Source organism: Telmatherina bonti, assembly GCF_933228915.1.
Source record: "Telmatherina bonti genome assembly, chromosome: 8".
NCBI lineage: Eukaryota > Metazoa > Chordata > Actinopteri > Atheriniformes > Telmatherinidae > Telmatherina > Telmatherina bonti.
Window position 1 is genome coordinate 4,033,751 of NC_136626.1, and position 18,535 is coordinate 4,052,285.

An 18,535-nucleotide genomic window follows, 5' to 3' on the forward strand; every position below is an offset into this window, starting at 1 on the left:
TAGGCTCCGCACCCTAAAGTGTAAATAAAATGTCAAATGAGCTCTTTTTGTTTTTGGAGGAACAGAAATGTTCTACGCACAGCCGAGGTGTTGAAGGGATCCAGCTCGGTGGCCTCAGGATTGGGTCCCTGCTTTTTGCAGATGACGTGTTCCTGTTGGCTTCATCTGGTCGTGATCTCCAGCTCTCACTTGAGCGATTCGCGGCCGAGCGTGAAGCGGCTGAGATGAGAATCAGCACCTCCAAATCTGAGACCATGGTCCTCAGCCGGAATAGGGTGGATTGTCCTCTCCGGGTCGGGAGTCAGGTCCTGCCTCAAGTGGAGGAGTTTAAATATCTCGGGGTCTTGTTCACGAGTGAGGGAAGGATGGAGCGCGAGATCTCAGAGTCCGCATTACTGCAGACTCCATGCCGGTCTGTCGTGGTGAAGAAGGAGCTGAGCCAGAAGGCGAAGCTCTCGATTTACCAGTCGATCTACGTTCCCTCACCTATGGTCATGAGCTGTGGGTCGTGACTGAAAGAAGGAGATCTCGTATACAGGCGGCTGAAATGAGTTTCCTCCGCAGGGTGGCCGGGCTCTCCCTTAGAGATAGGGTGAGGAGCTCGGTCATCCGGGAGGAGATCAGAGTAGAGCCGCTGCTCCTCCGCATCGAGAGGAACCAGTTGAGGTGGCTCGGGCATCTGGTCAGGATGCCTCCTGGACCTCCCTGGTGAGGTGTTCCAGGCACGTCCCTCTGGGAGGAGACCCCGGGGAAGACCCAGGACACGCTGGAGGGATTATATCTCTCGGCTGGCCTGGGAACGCCTCGGGATCCCCCCGCAGAGTGGCTGGGGAGAGGGAAGTCTGGGCTTCCCTGCTTAGGCTGCTGCCCCCGCGACCCGACCCCGGATAAGCGGCAGAAGATGGATGGATGGATGGGCAGAAATGTTCTTCAAATGTCCTGATATGGACCCGACTGGGTTCTGTTGACAAGTTCTTTGGCCTTGTCCACACGGAGCATTGATATCAAAACAAAGACATTTTAGTCCAATTCGGCCCATCGTCCAAATTAAAACATATTTATGCATCAAAAACTATTCTTTAAAAACCTCCGTTAAAAGTAGAGATGTGTGAACACTCCATCTCCATGTGGACATATATAACCAGGTTTTGGCGTTGAAGCGTCTCCGTCTGCGACAGAAACACAATGATGTCACATGTGAACCTTTGTTTCCAACAACATGGACGTCTTCAGGACTGTGTCGGCGTTATCAGTTGTCCAGACGTTGTGAGTACCGCTCCACGTAGACGACTGAAGATGAAGGACAAGATGAAGGACAGTATTTCCACCACCTAACCAGATCACGAGGCGTGTTTGGTGTTTGTGGAAGTGACGTGGTGAGATGGAAGGTTATTCTGATTGGACAGGATTAGAGACGCTACTGCCACTTAGAGGGTTGATATGCTGATGAATGTGCAGAGGTGTATAAAGTAGAAGTAAAAATAAAGTCGAAGTTTTGGCATGTTTCTGGATCTACCAATGCATATAGAGCAGTTGTTTTCATCAACAGGCTTGTCTACCTGCAGTGGAGCTCAACTGGTTTAGTGACTGGTTGGAAAGAGCTGCTCGACAGGACTTCTACTCTCTACTTCTACTAACTTCTACTTTATACACCTCTGTTAACAATGCAGTGATGCAGATATGTGTGGATGGATTTGTTTTTGGAAAACGAGGTGCTGTGATATTTGGTTGGACTAAAACCGCCTACGTGTGGACATTGTCTCCGTCTCCTGGTTTTTTAAAATCCATGAGAACCTCAGCGGTTCTGCAGGCCACCGGACTCCCATCTCCACTTTCCTTTAGCTCGAGTTTCTTCGGTTTACCAGAACCCTCTGTTCTGTGTGGATCTGGGGTGGTTCTGGTGGGTTGGACTTTCTCAGGATGGACCCACTCTAACATCTGACCGTGTGCCGGGTGGATAACGGTAAACCTGGAATCTGGACCGGACCTTTGGCCCAGTTTCTCTGTCCTGTTTCTCTGATTTGTATCATTAAACATGAGGAGTCGCATGCTGTCGATCTCTTTGTCAGTGGTTCAATCTGGACTCACTTTTACTTCGTATGTGTACAAATACACACTTTGTTACATATTAAACTTGAATATTCTACACAATATTGTCATCTTCTACTTCACAAACCTGATCTGAAAAGACTCATACATACAAATGTGCACATAAATGCAGACTGTTCGTGCACGCGTACATATGCCCAGAGGACTTCAGATCCAAGCTAATAAATTTGTTAGATTGAACGTAAATGTTAACATTTAATGAATTTTGTTTGAAGTTTTTTCATGTGCGCACTTGAATGCACAAAGTTGCACAGATAATGGTTTGCAGAGTTTATAAATGATGTTCTGCACATGATGGATTAATTTTCTCTCTGAACTGAACAAGCGAACAGACCAGGTTGTTGGACTTGTAACCAAACGTTCCGTCCAAGCCGAAGATTCATCCTGAGGTACGACAGAAGTTCTCATCGGAGCATGCTCGCGTTTTATTGTCCTGGAGGTGTGATGTACAAATAAACCTATCCTGCGTAAAAGATTAAGTTAAATAAATGCAGTATAACTTACCATATTGCTCTTAAATAACATGGTAAAGTTGTTTGTCAACAAAAGCAGGTTTTATTTTTTGGGTCATAAATGAGTCACGCAAAAGTCCGACTGGCAGTGAAATAGCACACATCAGCTCTGTGCGTGTTTGCAGGACCAGATGGTGGCGCGAATGCTGCTCAAAGTCTGTCTGCCGACAAGAATCCTCGAAGAAGAAGCAGCGTGGCTAGCAGTGTGTCTCATAGACATCAGCGTTACCCAGAGACATCATTTATACATAGACGCCTCATTGAGCGCTGGAGAGTGAACCAGAGTAGCTGCCATATTGGATGGGTCTCTGCTTTCGAGTCTTGCTGCAGAGTCAACGTAGTTCCCTCACATAACTGTTTTCTGTGGAACAACGCGTATATATTACACACAAAACACTTTTCTACATAACTGGTTTATAAATAATGTTAACACATTGAATAATCTACTAAATGCAAATGATAAATTTTACTCCTATGAGGTGTTTATCGAAAGATATGATATTGATGTTTCACAAAGAGAGTTTTACATGGAAGCATAATTACCTCCGCCAAGGAGGTTATGTTTTTACCGGCTTTATCAAATCAAAGATACTTTATTCATCCCCGAGGGGAAATTCAAGTTCAAGTCAGCTCGTCCAAGGATGACATACAGACATGTAACATTAATGACAAAAGAATAATACAAAACCAAGCTTGAGCTCAGGCCACGCCGCCTTATAACAGATAAGAACAGAGATACATTATGATAATAGGGGATCGAGGGGAAAAAAGGTCATGTAACTCCGGGCCGTGGCACTAGATGACGCATTCCGAAGATATAGAGAAAAAACACCTCATATACACTTACATATGCACAAACTCAAACGGGACACACGCAACGTCCAGGGAGGCGGTGAGTCATGTGGGAGGGGGCTGGGGGTGGATGAGGAGGGGGGACAGAGTGTATATGAACATCTCTTCTTCCGTTCCCAGGGGGGGTTGCGCCGGCCCAAGGCCGCTGGGAAGCCGAATCCAGATATGAATGTTGTTTGGGTCCCAGGCAAGGAAAACAATTTGCCCTTGACCTTGAGTCCATAGCAAGTCTCAGGCAGGCAGCTCCAAACAGCCAAATTGGGTGGGGTGGGGGGGGGTCAATTTCCACCGATTCTACCAGACATCTTCTCCATGTTGTTGTTGATTCTGCGGACCAGCTCCGGGACCTCGGCCAGATGACCAGTATGGACCAAACTGGCATCCTGCTTACGGTTGAGTCCGGTCAACGCAAGAGTCTGTGCACTGCTAGCCCGGCACATACCGTTACAGAATTCTGGCAGCCTGCCAGTTGTTGCCAGGATCTCACGGGTCTTGAGGTAGATCAGGACTCCACCAGCGCCAATCAGCAGAATCCCGATCACCAATAATCCAAAGATGTAAACATCCTCCATGTCCTAAAAGGACAGAACTGCTGGACACATGGGTCTCCACCTGGCCCATGAGTCCTGAATGTATCCAGCCGGAAGCGTCCCCTCAGGACATACAGGCTCCCCTCTGTCCGATCTTCGGGTCAGAAAATTTGATCAATTGCGTTCAGAGACCAGCCAATCAGATCCATGATGTAAATTTGAGTAAATTAAGAGTAAAGAGATGTAAAAAGAGGCTCCGAGTCAGACAGGACAAAGTCGCAGGCCAGAGTGGGAGGGAGGGGAGGAAACAGGAGCAGAGAGAAAAGCATCCGCCTTCGTTGAGAGCAGGAATGTTCAAGATAACTTAAAAGGTTATGGACGGATTTTTATGAAATTTTCAGGACTTGTTGGGAATGTGAAAAGGAAAAACTGATTTAATTTTGGATCCTCTGAGTGTTTTTCTGGGTAACTTTTGAATTGCAAAGTTTTGATACAATACTTTATTAATTTATTTATTATTAAGTGTGTTCAGCGAGAGGCTTCTTCAGGTCCGAGATACAGATATAGAAGATCATTCCTGCCAGCAGCCATCAGCCTCCGGAACAAGACTCCTCAAATTAATTATTATTATTATATACTACAATATTGATTTTCCCCTTGGGGATTAATAAAGTATTTTTCATTTCATTTCATTATTTTCAGACTTTGTACAGCTGTATCTCTATATTAATAAATTAATAAATGTAAATAAAAGAAAGAGTCAGCCGTAGTCAAGAGAAGGCAGCAACTATTTCTGTATTTTCTTCAGCATACAGTTGCAATAACTGGCAAAATATTAAGAGCAGATTGTGTGGAATTACATTTCACAAGGTTGGATAATAATTTATTTAACCAGATAAAAATAGATAAATCGAAATGCATCAATAAACAGCCAAACATGTTAGTATCAAATTCATTTCTACATTTATTTATATTGTAGATACCTTATGTCTTTGTTAAAAAGCATTATAAAAATATTTCAGCATAAAAGTACGTCGTTTTTAATGTGTTACAGTGATCTGTATCATAACAATATCTCTGCCCTTCGTAACACACCAAACTGAGAAAAATCAGGTAAAATTGGTGGAGGTATTGTTGTGGTTGGACCTACACCTTACAAATAAATGCATTGGAGGCGCATGGAGACCCATCCAAGATGGCGGCGCGATGAGACGTCAGCTCGTAGAGGCAGCGTGACATTGTGCGGCGTCTATGTATATTATGTCTATGTGTAGCTACCTGCATGGCTAGCAGCGTTAGCTTCGCCGCTTTGTTTGTTTGTTTATCTGTGAATGTTTCCGAGTTTCAGCAACAATGTCTTCAGTTCAGCATCTGAGAGAGTTTATCAGCGCGCGACTAACTGCTGCTGCTGAAGAAATATTCACAGAGTTTGAAAAAACCATCGTTCAGTACGAAGAAGAGATCGATCGTCAGCGCAGACTGCTGGACGTCACCTGGAAACCTCACGCGCACCTCCACGCTGCAGGTACGCTGCTTCATCGTCTCGTTAACTTTCAGGTGGAACCTCTGATGTGGTGACAGTAAAATAAAATGTTTTCTGTTCATGGGAGAAGATTTATCAGTGCAAAACATTTAATTCAGAAATTAATTCCAGTCAAAGTAAATAGAAAAGATTCTGTCTAAAGAACTGGTCCCACTATGACCCAAACCATTAAAAAGATTCTGTCTAAAGAACTGGTCCCACTATGACCCAAACCATTAAAAAGATTCTGTCTAAAGAACTGGTCCCACTATGACCCAAACCATTAAAAAGATTCTGTCTAAAGAACTGGTCCCACTATGACCCAAACCATTAAAAAGATTCTGTCTAAAGAACTGGTCCCACTATGACCCAAACCATTAAAAAGATTCTGTCTAAAGAACTGGTCCCACTATGACCCAAACCATTAAAAAGATTCTGTCTGAAGAACTGGTCCCACCAGTCCCACTACGGCCCGCCTTGTCTCAACCCAGCTCATACTGGGCGGTTTAAACAACAACATGTCCATATGCAGGTTCATAAGCAGGAGATCGTATCCGGTTCCAAAGCAGGTAGAAGAACTTCAGTCCTAAAACAACATAGAATAGAATCAAATAGAATCATTCTGTTTAGTGCATTCATTCACCTCATACTGGAACGATATAAATATTTACTGTATAAAACCCAAGAACTAAACATGAATATATCAGGATGTTAAAGTAGAAAACACGTAAAAGCACTGGATAGTACTGATATTTACATGTGTATAAATACATGTGTATAAACATCAGTACTGCAGAGTAAAGTGAGTCTGGGGAGGAGTTTCACACACATGTATGTTGCATCAGTTTAACACGTATCCTTTAATCATTACATCATCTAATCAGTTTTCTTCTGTCAGCTTTGCTGCAGCGTGTCGATGCCGCTGTTGCTGGCTGTGGCATCAAACCGCAAGCCTACAGGGTTGTCTGTGAGACGCCACGTTTCCATCAGCTGCAGTGCAGCGTTGCACTGCTGTGGAACTTCCTATGAAGGACACACCAAGCTGCTTCCCTTCTCCATCCCAGTATAGTGTGCAGTCATCTGTCCTGGAGGCAGAAGTTATGGCGAGTGTTTATCCTGCTTCGTCTTGGAGTGGAAGCTGATCTAACAGTCATCCGGACCTGTAGACACCATGGCTGTGGTCTGGTTGTCAGAGTGACAACAAATCTCTCCACTGGTCATAACGGTCCGTGGAAAGTGGAAGTTTATTGTTCTTGGTTTCTAGACTTCTTCTCAAACACCTGGTCATGACCTGACAGGTGCCAGGCGAGTGGTCTGGTGGTCCAGGTAGAAATGGGTATCCTCCTCCTTGGCCCCCTTTGTGAGCAGTCTGTTGGTTCTTATCTCCTCCGCAGCATCTTTTCATCCAATATCAACTAACTCGTCTAAGTCCTTCAGAAAGTCACTTTGTTTCTCTTCCTCTGGTTTGTTGTCTCTTCCCTTGTTTTCCGGTACTTTTCATGGAGGATCATGAAGCGGCTGACTGCATTTTGTCCAGTTAGTGTTTTAATCCTTGCTATACTCCAGAATGGCAAAACGACGTCCACTGGGCCAGAGACCTTTTGTCACTGCTGGGATTCTCATTCCTCACATGCAGGAAACACCGGAACACCTGGCGATTAGTAGGAAGTTTACAGCCACTGATGCCGGATCCCAATGAGACACACCTCACTGAACAACCTTGTGCCGGGAGTTACCACCTTTCTTCTCTTTTCAGTTGGTTCACTTGTATCGCCGACCACTTTCCCGCTGCGTCGTTGTCTTCCAGATGCCATGATGTCAGCAGGTCACAAATCTTAACAAATCAATCTGACCATTTGAAATAAGGAGATAAAACATAATTCGTGATAAAATGTGATGTATGTGCATTAAAAGTAACAATTTTGAGATAAAGTTATGTGTCATATGATGCCATCCTTTCCAAGCATGAAAAATATAAATGTTTAACATTGTTTGTGTATTACCATTAGTTGAAATTTACACATGTTAATGTGTTTACAACCATATGCAAGAACATTTTATTAACTTTCATTTGGAACAACTTTCAATGCTAAAGATCAACCTCTGGGAAGCTACAATGAAAACAAGGACAAAATATCCTGAATTTCAGATTGTTTTTGAAAAACGTCAACAATAAAACTACTTTAGGCAGACATAACCAAGGTCTACAATCAAAGTATATTTAGTTCATTTGGACCTTGGAGAATGAGAAAAGTATCAGTTTGCATATGTTTGATGAAAAAGGTCAAATTTGAAGAGGTCTAACTTGTCGTACATGAGACTGCGTGTTACGCAGACACTTCCAGATCACGTCAGCGGGAACGTCGCGTCAGGGACAAAATTCCGGCGAGTTTTTCTAACTGAAGGGGGATTATTTTAATATTCGCATCCAGCAGATACAGAACGGACCAATCAGAGAAGACGTGTTGCAGCATCACCAGAACCGGTTGCGTCACGTTGTCGCTGCTGCTTCATTCAGACTTGGTGTCACCATGGCAACCATGGCCAAGCATCTTCTTGGCTTATTTTTCTTGGTGTCTGGCAGCTAGCTGCTGGAGCAGATCCTCAGACCTGGTCCCACTTCAGGTCCTGGATTAAACCAGTTCTCTGCATCGGAACCATGTCATCGTCGCTCGATGTTGAATCCATCTTTGTTTTTGCCAGTTTGTTTCACAATCTTCATCATTTATTCACACCTTTTCATCGCATCTGCTCTGCAGAGATAAAAATGTTGGTAACTTTGTGTTTCGTCACATCGGTGTGTAAAAGTTTTACTCACAGTTTAACAGTCTGACGTTCAGTGTAGTATCTAGTTAGATTGTCATGATATGATATTTTGTGTTTCTCCTTAGTTCTGGTTTCCTGTTTTGGTTTCTAGTTTTCCTTGTCTAGTTCTCTCATGTCTAGGTTCCGCTGTGATGGACTGGCGAGCTGTCCAGGGTGTACCCTGCCTGTCGCCCAAAGCCAGCTGGGATAGGCTCCATCTTCCCCGTAACCCTGAATTGGATTAAGCGGTTTGGAAAATGAATGAATGAATGAAAGTCTAGGTTCCTATTCTATTCTATTCTATTCTATTCTATTCTATTCTATTCTATTCTATTCTACAGTCATTTAGACACTTTTATCCAAAGCGACTTACATATGAGTGAGAACAACACAAGCATGAAACCAAACAGTAGAGGACATCATGCTAGTGGATTGTCCAGTTGGACGCAGATCCTTGCATGAAGCTACAGGCTTTTTTTTTTTTGTGTGTTTGTTTTTTTGTTTGTTTGTTTGTTTACTCCCTTCCCATCCCATAATACCACCTATGTTATAATACAAAGAATTAATATCATAAAGTTTGTTGCAAAGAACTGGACTAAGTTCTCCAACTTTCCAACAAATACAGCTAAACTAAGTGTTGAACTTCTCCTTGAAGAGCTGAGTCTTCAGCTGGGTCTTAAAAGTAGACAGGGACTCTGCAGAGCGGACAGAGTTTGGGAGATCATTCCACCATCGTGGAACAACAGTCTGGCTGGTGGTTCAGTCCCACGTTGTGGTGGTAACACGAGGCGTCTTTCACTGGTGGAACGTAGCTGTGGAGAGGGAGTGTAGGTCTGGATTAGCGAGTAAAGGTAGACGGGAGCCGTTTAAGTTATTGTTTTGTAAACCAGAAGCAGAGCTTTCAATTTGATGCGTTCTGCGACCGGAAGCCAGTGAAGAGCGATTGGCAGCGGAGTGACATGAACCAGTTTGGGTTGGTTGAAAACCAGACGCGCTGCTGGTTCTGGATCATCTGCAGAAGTTTAACCAGCATACAGGCAGACCTGCCAGTAGGGAACTGCAGTAATCAATGTGTGAGATGACCAGAGCCTGAACCAGAAGCTGAGTCGTGAGTTCTGTCAGGTACGTCTGATTCTCTTGATGTTGTAGAGAGCATATCGGCAGGTACGGGCAACCGAAGCAACATGGACCTTAAAGGTCAGATGGTCATCCACCGTGACACCCAGATTCCAGGCAGCAGACGTAGGAACAAGTGTGATAGAGTCAAGCTTCACACTTAATTGCGGATGTAAGGAAGGATCGGCTGGACAGACAATGAGCTCTGTCTTGGACAGATGGAGCTGAAGGTGGCGATTCTTCATCCATGCAGAGATATCAGCAAGACAAGCTGATATTCTCATTGAGACGGTTGTGTCATCTGGAGGAAAGGAAAGGAAAAGCTGAGTGTCATCTGCATAGCAGTGACAGGAGAAGCCGTGAGAGTTTATGACTGCACCAAGTGAGGAGGTGTATAGTGGAAAGAGTAGAGGGCCGAGCACCGATCCCTGAGGCTCCCCTGTTTTCATGTGATCTGGACACTTCTCCTCACCAGGATACTCTGAAGGATCTTCCTGAGAGAGGTTCCTGTTCATTAGCTCACCTGGCTTGATTTTCTGATTAGTTCCTCCTGTGTCTAGTTACTTCCTCTGTGTATTTATACCCCTTGGTTTGGGTTGTCAGCTGCTGAATGGTTGTGTAAGTTTAGTTGCATGTCTAGTTTCTGGTCCCTGTGTTTGTTAGCTTCCTCTTGTCCGCATTGACTTCAGTTTCTTTCTGGATTAAAACTTCATACTCTGGATGACTGGCTCCTGTCTCTGCATTTGGGTCTTTACCACCACCGATCCTGACAGATTAATTTCCCCCTTTCATGTGAGGACCCGACCGAAGTGGCAGAAGAATATTCAGATGCTGATTAATCAGTTGAATAATTTTATAAATATAACAAATAAAATAACTTCTTTGGTGGCTTCACACTCCAGGCAGAACATTTTACTGTTTGACAGTATTTAGTACTTCAGTACTCGTTTAACTTCGCAGCAGGAAGGAATAGAAGTAGAAAAAGCACGAAGCTCTGGCGTCCAGCTGTGCAGATGCATCTATCTGTACGTTTAGAGGTGGAAGCTGCATGTCGGATACACGAGTACAGCTTCCCCCGATGACCTTTAACCTTAAACTTGTTTTCTTCCCTCTGTGATTTCCTTTGGCATGAAGTGACGACCGGATAAAACCGGAGTTTCTCAGACGTCACAACATGGCGCCTTTGGTCACAAACAGTTAGTAAACCTCTCTCTTCACCGTCCCGGTGGTCCAGCGTTCGCCCACCCCTAGTGGATGTGGGGGGGGACTGCAGGTTTCACGTTAACCAGCAGAGGTTTCTGCTTGGGTAAAACCAGCAACTTGTTCTCTCTTCATCGCTCCAGTCATGTCTTTTTGGTCTGTTTGTTTCTGCAGACCTCCCTGAGCACTTGAAGGACCTTAAGGAGGAGGAGGTTCTTGTTGACCCGGACAGGAGCTCCAGTGTGGATCAGGAGAAATCAGAAGCTCCACAGATTAAAGAGGAACCAGGAGAAGCCTGCAGCAGTCAGAAGGAGGAGCAACTCGCAGTCAAACAAGAGTCCGAAGCCGTCACGGTGACCGTTAACTTGGACGACAGCGACCACAGTGGCGGAGAGCCAAACAGGAGCCGGCTCCTGTGTCAGAACTCTCCGGAAGACGACAGTGAAGGTGCTTCAACAAGTGGAAATGAAAAACCCAAGGAAACTGATCGCCATGACGATGGCGTGGACGCCCGTCCTGTGTCAGGGAGTCACTGGGAATCAGGTAAAAAGCTGGTAAAATGTAACATTTGCAGTAAAACGATAAGTTTTAAATCGGGACTGAAGAAGCATCACAGAATCCACACCGGCGAGAAACCGTACGGCTGCAAAACCTGCGGCAAAAGTTTCAACCAGACCAACCACCTCACCGCCCACATGAGGAGCCACACGGACGAGAAGCCGTATCCCTGCGCCGTCTGCGACAAGCGTTTCCGACGAAGCGAAACCATGCTGGTCCACATGAGAACGCACACAGGCGAGAAGCTGTACTCCTGCCGGGTCTGTGGGAAGAGTTTCACTCAGAACGGCACTCTGACCGTCCACATGAGGACGCACACCGGAGAGACGCCGTATCCCTGCCAACGGTGTGGAAAACGCTTCAAAAGGAGCTACAGCCTGTTGATTCACACCAGGACGCACACAGGCGAGAAGCTGTACGCCTGCCAGGTTTGTGGGAAGAAGTTTTCTGTCAGCCACCATTTGACCGGACACATGAGGAGCCACACGGGCGAGAAGCCGTACTGCTGTCGGCTGTGTGGTAAAAGCTACAAGAGAGGCGAAAGCCTGGTCGCCCACATGAGAACGCACACAGACGAGAAGCAGGGACTCAGTCTCACGTGAGCAGGACTCACGGGTCAGAAGATGAAGACCAGAGGTCGATTTTCTCCTTCAGATGGGATGACGTGCAAATTAATCACAACTATATGCAAAGATTATCATTTATTATCGCACAAACACCTGAAGCTGCTCAGTACACAGAAAATTTCCCTTCATCGTGATGTTAGCCTGCGTGATAAACGTTTTACATGTTTCTGCTTAAACTGCGTTAAACTGTTTCCACATTTTCAGGAACGGCTCCGCGTACCGGATAATGGCTCCATGTACGATGTGTTTGCACAGAGTTGGTTTAAAGCTACAAGTTGAAATAAAAGATCAATCACAAAAAAATATAACCTATCATTAAAACCTGTGTTTCTGCTGGGATCTAATGTTCTATGTTTTTATTCTGTCAGAATGAAGGAACATGTTCACTACGGTGTCTCTGAATGGACAAACAAGCTATAAAACTGCAGTGTGATAGTAGCTAGAACAAAGTAACGTAGAAAAAGCACCATAGAAGAAGAAGATGACTGGCTTCACTTGGCACATGAAAGCTTCTATTTGTCCTCTGGCAGCCACCGTACATTAACTACTGTGCAATACCCATCTTTACCTCTCGATGGCAGTAATTCTGGAGCTTTAAAATAGAATCAAGAAAATTTACCGATTATGTCGAACATGAGAAAATTTCACTTTTTTTTTCTTAATTTGTTGCAGGTCAACTTGTTTCAGTCCTACAACGGCTGCCATCCTGCAGTTTTCCATGTATCAAATCAAATTAAACTTTATTTCTATAGCACTTTTCGTGCTTAAAAAAACAATACAAAGTGCTTCACATAATAAAACAATTTACATGAAATAGATAAAACACACACACATCCACAGTCCCCTTTCACCCACTCACAACCACCCTCTCCCATGCCCTATTTGACCCTATAACAGTTAAAAGAGGAAGAATGGCCAGGTACACGTGCACCAGATAAGGAAACGATATTCTCAGGGAGCCTCTACACAAAGGGCTGCCCCCACCCAAGACCACCCAGGCCATCACCATGGGGGCCACCCGGGTCCGGGCAGACAGGACCCACGCCACAACCGTAAGGCTGCAGCGCCGGATCCCGACCCACCCGACAGGGACAGCCCCCACAGCGACACCCATGCAGTCAGAGCAGGGGCAGCCCTCGGTGAAGAGGACCCCAATGAGGAGAGAACTGGAGTGATAACTAAACAAAAATAAAATACATTTAAAAAATAATAAATTTTATACTAATATGTAAATAAATATAGAAAATATATAAATAAATCAAATTAACTCAAAAGAAGAATAAATATGGGTTAATATAAGAATGTTAAAACTTAGTTAAAAGCTAAACTAAAAAGGTAGGTCTTGAGCGTCTTTTTAAAAACATCAACAGTCTCTGCAGCCCTGAGGCCCTCAGGCAGGCTGTTCCATAGGCGAGGCCCGTAATACTGAGATGTGGCCTCGCCATATGTTTGGTACGAACTTTAGGAAGAACTAAAAGGCCGGTACCTGAGGACCTCAGGGTCCACGAGGCTCTCATACTTTAAAAACAGATCAGATAATAAGAAGGACCAAGACCATTAAGACATTTATAAACCACTAAAAGAACCTTAAAATCAATCCTGAAATGCACGGGGAGCCAATGCAGCGACTTTAAAACTGGTGTAACGTGTTCCTCTGGTCCTCACCGGAACTCGTGCCACCGAGTTCTGCAGTAAACTAGAAATACTCTTTATGGGTCGACCAGAGAGCATGGCATTACAGTAGTCTAGTCTACTAGAAATAAAAGCATGCATTAGTACCTCCGTGCTGGCAAGAGAGAGAAATGGGCGGACTCTGGCGATGTTTTTAAGATGATAAAATCCTGTCTTTGAGCTGAATTTTATTCCACATATCAGAAATGTTACAGAGTCAAAAATAGCACCCAGATTTCTTCCACACTGAGAGGTGTTCATACGCAGTTGGATCTTTTCAATGTGAGTCAGGTGTGTTGGAGCAGGGAAACGTGGAAAACATGCAGGACTGCAGAGCAGCTTGCTGGACGATCCATCAACCACAAAAGGTCCAGAAATTTCCTACAATTCCAAAACTAAGTAGGAATTCCAGGGAAGGATGGGTCGCTGATCATTTTCCCATTAATTTACTCATTTTACATGTTTATTCCTTCATTTGCACACTTTACTTTTGGAAAAGGGTTTAAAATGACATGAAGCACTTCTTAAACAGACAAATAGAATCCGGACAAACATGAATAACACACATTCTGAAATAAATGCAGGAGACTGAGAGGAATATTTGTATAGATGCTTTCCTAAACAAACATCGTACTGGTAACACCGACCCAAAGCTGCTCGCATGGGCTGATTTTAACGCCCCTTCTGATACACTGAACGCAACACATTTCAAATTTCCCGCAATATATATATAATGTTGTTTATAAAAGATATTCTAGACTGTGTGCTCGTTCCAGCGACTGCTTCCCACGACTAGAAAACGATCATTACTACACGAGAATGAGGGTAAGCTGACTTTGCATAATATTGTTTAAAAGGTACAAATATTCTAGTACTTAATCATAGTAATAATGTACGGTGAAATTATATGTTTGCATGTACTTTGTATGTGAACCCCTGCTTAGAAGCGACATCGAGCTTCTGGGGAGTTTTACCAGCAACATCATTCCTAATGAAATGTTCTCGTTATATTTCCGTTATTGTTGTACATAAATAAATTTGGAGGAGTTGGATGTGGATTAGTATCAGACTTCACGGCCGACTGACTGCAGGAATGAAGGATCGACATCATAGACGGAGACCGCGTAAAGTATCACGCTACCTGTACGAGCTGACGTCTCAAAATCCAAAAAGGTATTTCATTATTCATGTACAAGGCACTTTAGCAATGGATTGCAGGAAAAGTACACAGTAAAAGTACCTCATAGTTTCTGTGGAAGTGGTATATGAACTCAGTCCAACTGTACAGGTCTGGTGGTGTAACTATGGAAGAAATAGATTTTACTGCTCTTTAAAGTCATCCAAAAAGGCATTTATTTATTTATGTGTTAGGCACTTTATGAAAGGATTGCAGGAAAAGCACTTCATAGTTTTTGTGCAAGTAGTATGCAGAGGTGTATACAGTGGAAGAAGTAAAAATAAAGTAGAAGTCCTGCCATGTTTCTGGATCTACTGATGCATTTAGAGCAACAGGCTGGAGCGGAGCTGAACTGGCTTAGTGATGGTTGGAAAGAGCTGCTGGACAGGACTTCTACTTTCTACTTTACTTCCTACACCTCTGGTAGTACATGAGATATTCAGTCCACTGTACAGATCTGGTGGAATAACTATTCAAGAAACTCATTTTATTGCATTTAGCATGTTTTGAGCAACAAATTATTTTTGTTAGATTTTTTAAAAATTGTTATTGTTGTTATTATTTTTAATATTTTACTTTGACAAAAGTGTCTGCCATTGCTCTAAAAAAGGGACTGCAAGACGAGAATGAAATAAGAGAAAGAGAGAGACGCTATTTTGAAATGCAAAGGAATTGTTGGTTGCTGTTTGCTTTCCCGTAAAGATGAAAGGAAGCCCGTACTTACAATAAAGTGGAGGCTGCTTTGGCCATAGACATTATATAAACATCACATATACATTATAAATGCATATATGATGTCTGGGGTTGACAGCGATACACAAGAAACCTCTCACTTCAAAAGTCAAAGACCTCATTGTTCCTTATATACCAAGCAGAGTACTTCGTTCGCAGACTGCAGGCTTACTTGTGGTTCCTAGAGTCTCAAAGAGCCGAGCAGGAGGCAGAGCCTTTGGTTATCAGGCCCCTCTCTTATGGAATAAGCTCCCAGTTAGTGTTAGGGAAGCAGACACCCTCCCCACCTTTAAGACTAGGCTGAAGACTTATCTTTTTGATAAGTCCTATAGCTAGGGATGGTTAGCATCCCTTAGTTATGCTGCTATAGGTTTAGACTGCTGAGGGACATTTCCTGATACACTGAGCTTCTTTCTCTTTATCTCTCTCTTTTAGATCCAGCGGATCATCAATCCCACGGTGGTTCGCTTGCAGCTCCCCCGCTCTATGCGGATTCATCCCTCCTTCCATGTCTCCCAGTTGAAGCCTGTGTCTTCCAGTCCTCTGGTCCCTCCTTCCAGGCCCCCTCCTCCCGCCCGGCTTGTGGCTGGTCGCCCAGCTTACACCGTCCAACAGCTTCTGGATGTGTGCCGTCGCTGCCGGGGCTTCCAGTTTTTGGTTGACTGGGAGGGTTATGGCCCTGAGGAGCGGGCCTGGGTCCCCCGCTCTTTCATCCTGGATCCTTCCCTGGTCAGGGATTTCCGTCGGGCCCATCCCAAGAAGTTCCGGTTGCCAGGTGGCTCCCGTTGAGGGGGGGGTACTGTTGTGATTCCTGTTCCTTGGTGGGCGTGGTCAGCTGAGAACCGGAGGCACACCTGATCCACATTCCAGCAATCAACAACAACCTATTTAAGACCAGCTCTGCCTGCTATCCAGCGCCAGATTGTTGATTGCCCTGCGTGAAAGCCTGCCAGTTCATCGACGCTACCTGCCAGTCTGCCAGTTTTGCCTGCCTGCCCGTTTGCTTGCTCCCCTGCTTGCCTGCCTGCCTCCTGCTGCTCGCCAGTCTGCCAGTCTCTGAAGTTCTGCTGGAAGATTCACAGGGATCTGTGGAGAACCAATAAACCTCTCTTTGTACTCTGACAGTGTCCGCTCTTTGGATCCTACTAGCCCCTCTTTCACAACAGATTACTTGCTTGTTGAGGTGAGCCAGTAAGAGTCTCTCCAGGACTTTCATGATGTGAGATGTCAGGGCAACTGGTCTGTAATCACTTGGTTCAGCTGGTTGTGTTTTTTTAGGCACTGGAACAAGGCAGGAGGTTTTCCACAGCACTGGGACTCTATTTAGTCTCAGACTGGTGTTGAAAAGGTGCTGGAGAATCGGACATAGTTGTTCTGAGCAGGTCTTGAGAACTCTGGGACTGACACCATCTGGACCTGCAGCCTTGTTCTGGTTCAGTTTCTCAAGTTGCTTCTTAACCTGATTGCAGGAGACAAACAAGGTGGAGGTCTCAGGATGTCCTGATGTGGAGGGAGATGAAGCTGTGTTCTGGTCCATGACTGAGCTGCAGGGTGACAGATTGGAGGCGTGACAGGAAAGCAGTGGGCTTATGGAGGGTGTGTGGTCTGTTGGGCTGGAGGTAGGGGGTGAACTGAACCTGGTGAAGAATATGTTCAGCTCATTAGCTCTGTCCAGACCTCCATCAGGCTGGTCCCCCTTTAACTTGAAGCCGGTGATCTTCTTCATTCCAGACCACACATCCCTCAGGTTATTCTGCTGGAGCTGACTTTCTAACTTCTTCCTGTAGTCCTCCTTGCACTTCTTAGTTTGTGGTTTAAGTTGTTATTGTGTTGCCCTCAATAACTCCCTGTCTCCATCCCTGAAGGCTTTCTTTTTGATGTTCAGCAGCTTTTTCAGGTCACTGGTGATCCAGGGTTTGTTATTGGGGAAGCACCTCACTGTTCTTGTTGGGACGATGCTGTCCACACAGAAGTTTATGTAATCTGTCACACACTCAGTCATGGCGTTGATGTCGTCTCCATGAGGTTCACAGAGGACGTTCCAGTCTGTAGCCTCAAAGCCTCCTCTAAGAGCATCTTCAGCTTCAGCAGACCAGATTCTGATAGTCTTTGTGATGACTGGTTGCTGCTGAACGATGGGCTTGTAGGTGGAGGTGAGAAGAACCAGATTATGGTCAGATCTTCCTAAAGGAGGCAGGGCAGAACAACTGGATCCATTATTCATATTTGCATAAAATACAGTGCCTTGCAAAAGTATTCACCCCCCTTGGCCTTTTACCTAATTTGTTACATTGCAACCTCTAATTTTACTGTTTTTTCAAATCAGAATTATATTTGATGGATTTGCACAAAACAGTCCAAGTTTTGAAGTGAAATGAGAAATATAAATTTAAAAAAAAATTAAATTTAAAAATAAAAAAACTGAAAATTTCCATGTGCATATGTATTCACCCCTTTTGTTATGAAGGCCCTAAAATGCTCTGGTTTAATCAATTACCTTCAGAAGTCACACTGAGTGAAACAAAGTTCACCTGTGTCCAATCTAAGTGTCACATGATCTATCAGTATATATACATCTCTTCTGAAAGGTCTCAGAGGCTGCAACATCAAATTAAGAGGCGCTGCTCACCAAACACCACTATGAAGACCAAAGAACTCTCCAAACACGTCAGAGACAAAGTTGCTGAGAAGTCTGGGTTAGGTTATAAAAAAATATCTAAAGCTTTGATGATCTCCAGGAACACCATAAAATCCATCATCAAATGGAAAGAACATGGCATCACAACAAACCTGCCGAGAGAGGGCCGCCCACCAAAACTGACAGACCGGGCAAGGAGGGCATTAATCAGAGAGGCAGCCCAGAGACCGAAGGTAACCCTGGAGGAGCTGCAAAGTTCCACAGCAGAGGCTGGAGTATCTGTCCATAGGACTACAATCAGCCGTACACTGGGAGATTGTCAAAATGTATGGAGAAAGGCGCTCTGGTCAGATGAGACTAAAATTGAGCTTTTTGGCCATCAAGGAAAATGGTATGTGTGGCGCACACCTAACACACCCCATCACCCCAAGAACACCACCCCGACATGGTGGTGGCAGCATCATGCTGTGGCGATGTTTTTTCAGCA

General features: G+C 44.6%; 1 protein-coding gene across 1 annotated transcript; it reads left to right on the forward strand.

Annotated features, from left to right (window-relative positions):
* Nucleotides 1-5,311: 5,311 nt before the first annotated feature.
* On the forward strand, nucleotides 5,312-12,077 carry LOC306759304 (uncharacterized protein). The gene is made up of 2 exons (XM_079244890.1): nucleotides 5,312-5,528; nucleotides 10,821-12,077. Exons 1-2 carry the CDS (start codon nucleotides 5,357-5,359, stop codon nucleotides 11,804-11,806), a joined length of 1,158 nt encoding a protein of 385 aa, XP_079101016.1. The 5' UTR covers nucleotides 5,312-5,356; the 3' UTR covers nucleotides 11,807-12,077.
* The last annotated feature ends 6,458 nt before the right edge of the window (nucleotides 12,078-18,535 follow it).

What these genes read in the sequence shown, in the direction of transcription:
- LOC306759304 (XM_079244890.1), top strand. Translation starts at nt 5,357, where the DNA reads ATGTCTTCAGTTCAGCATCTGAGAGAGTTTATCAGCGCGCGACTAACT. An exon ending in CGCGCACCTCCACGCTGCAG is followed by an intron (nt 5,529 to 10,820) that starts GTACGCTGCTTC and finishes TTGTTTCTGCAG; the next exon opens with ACCTCCCTGAGCACTTGAAG.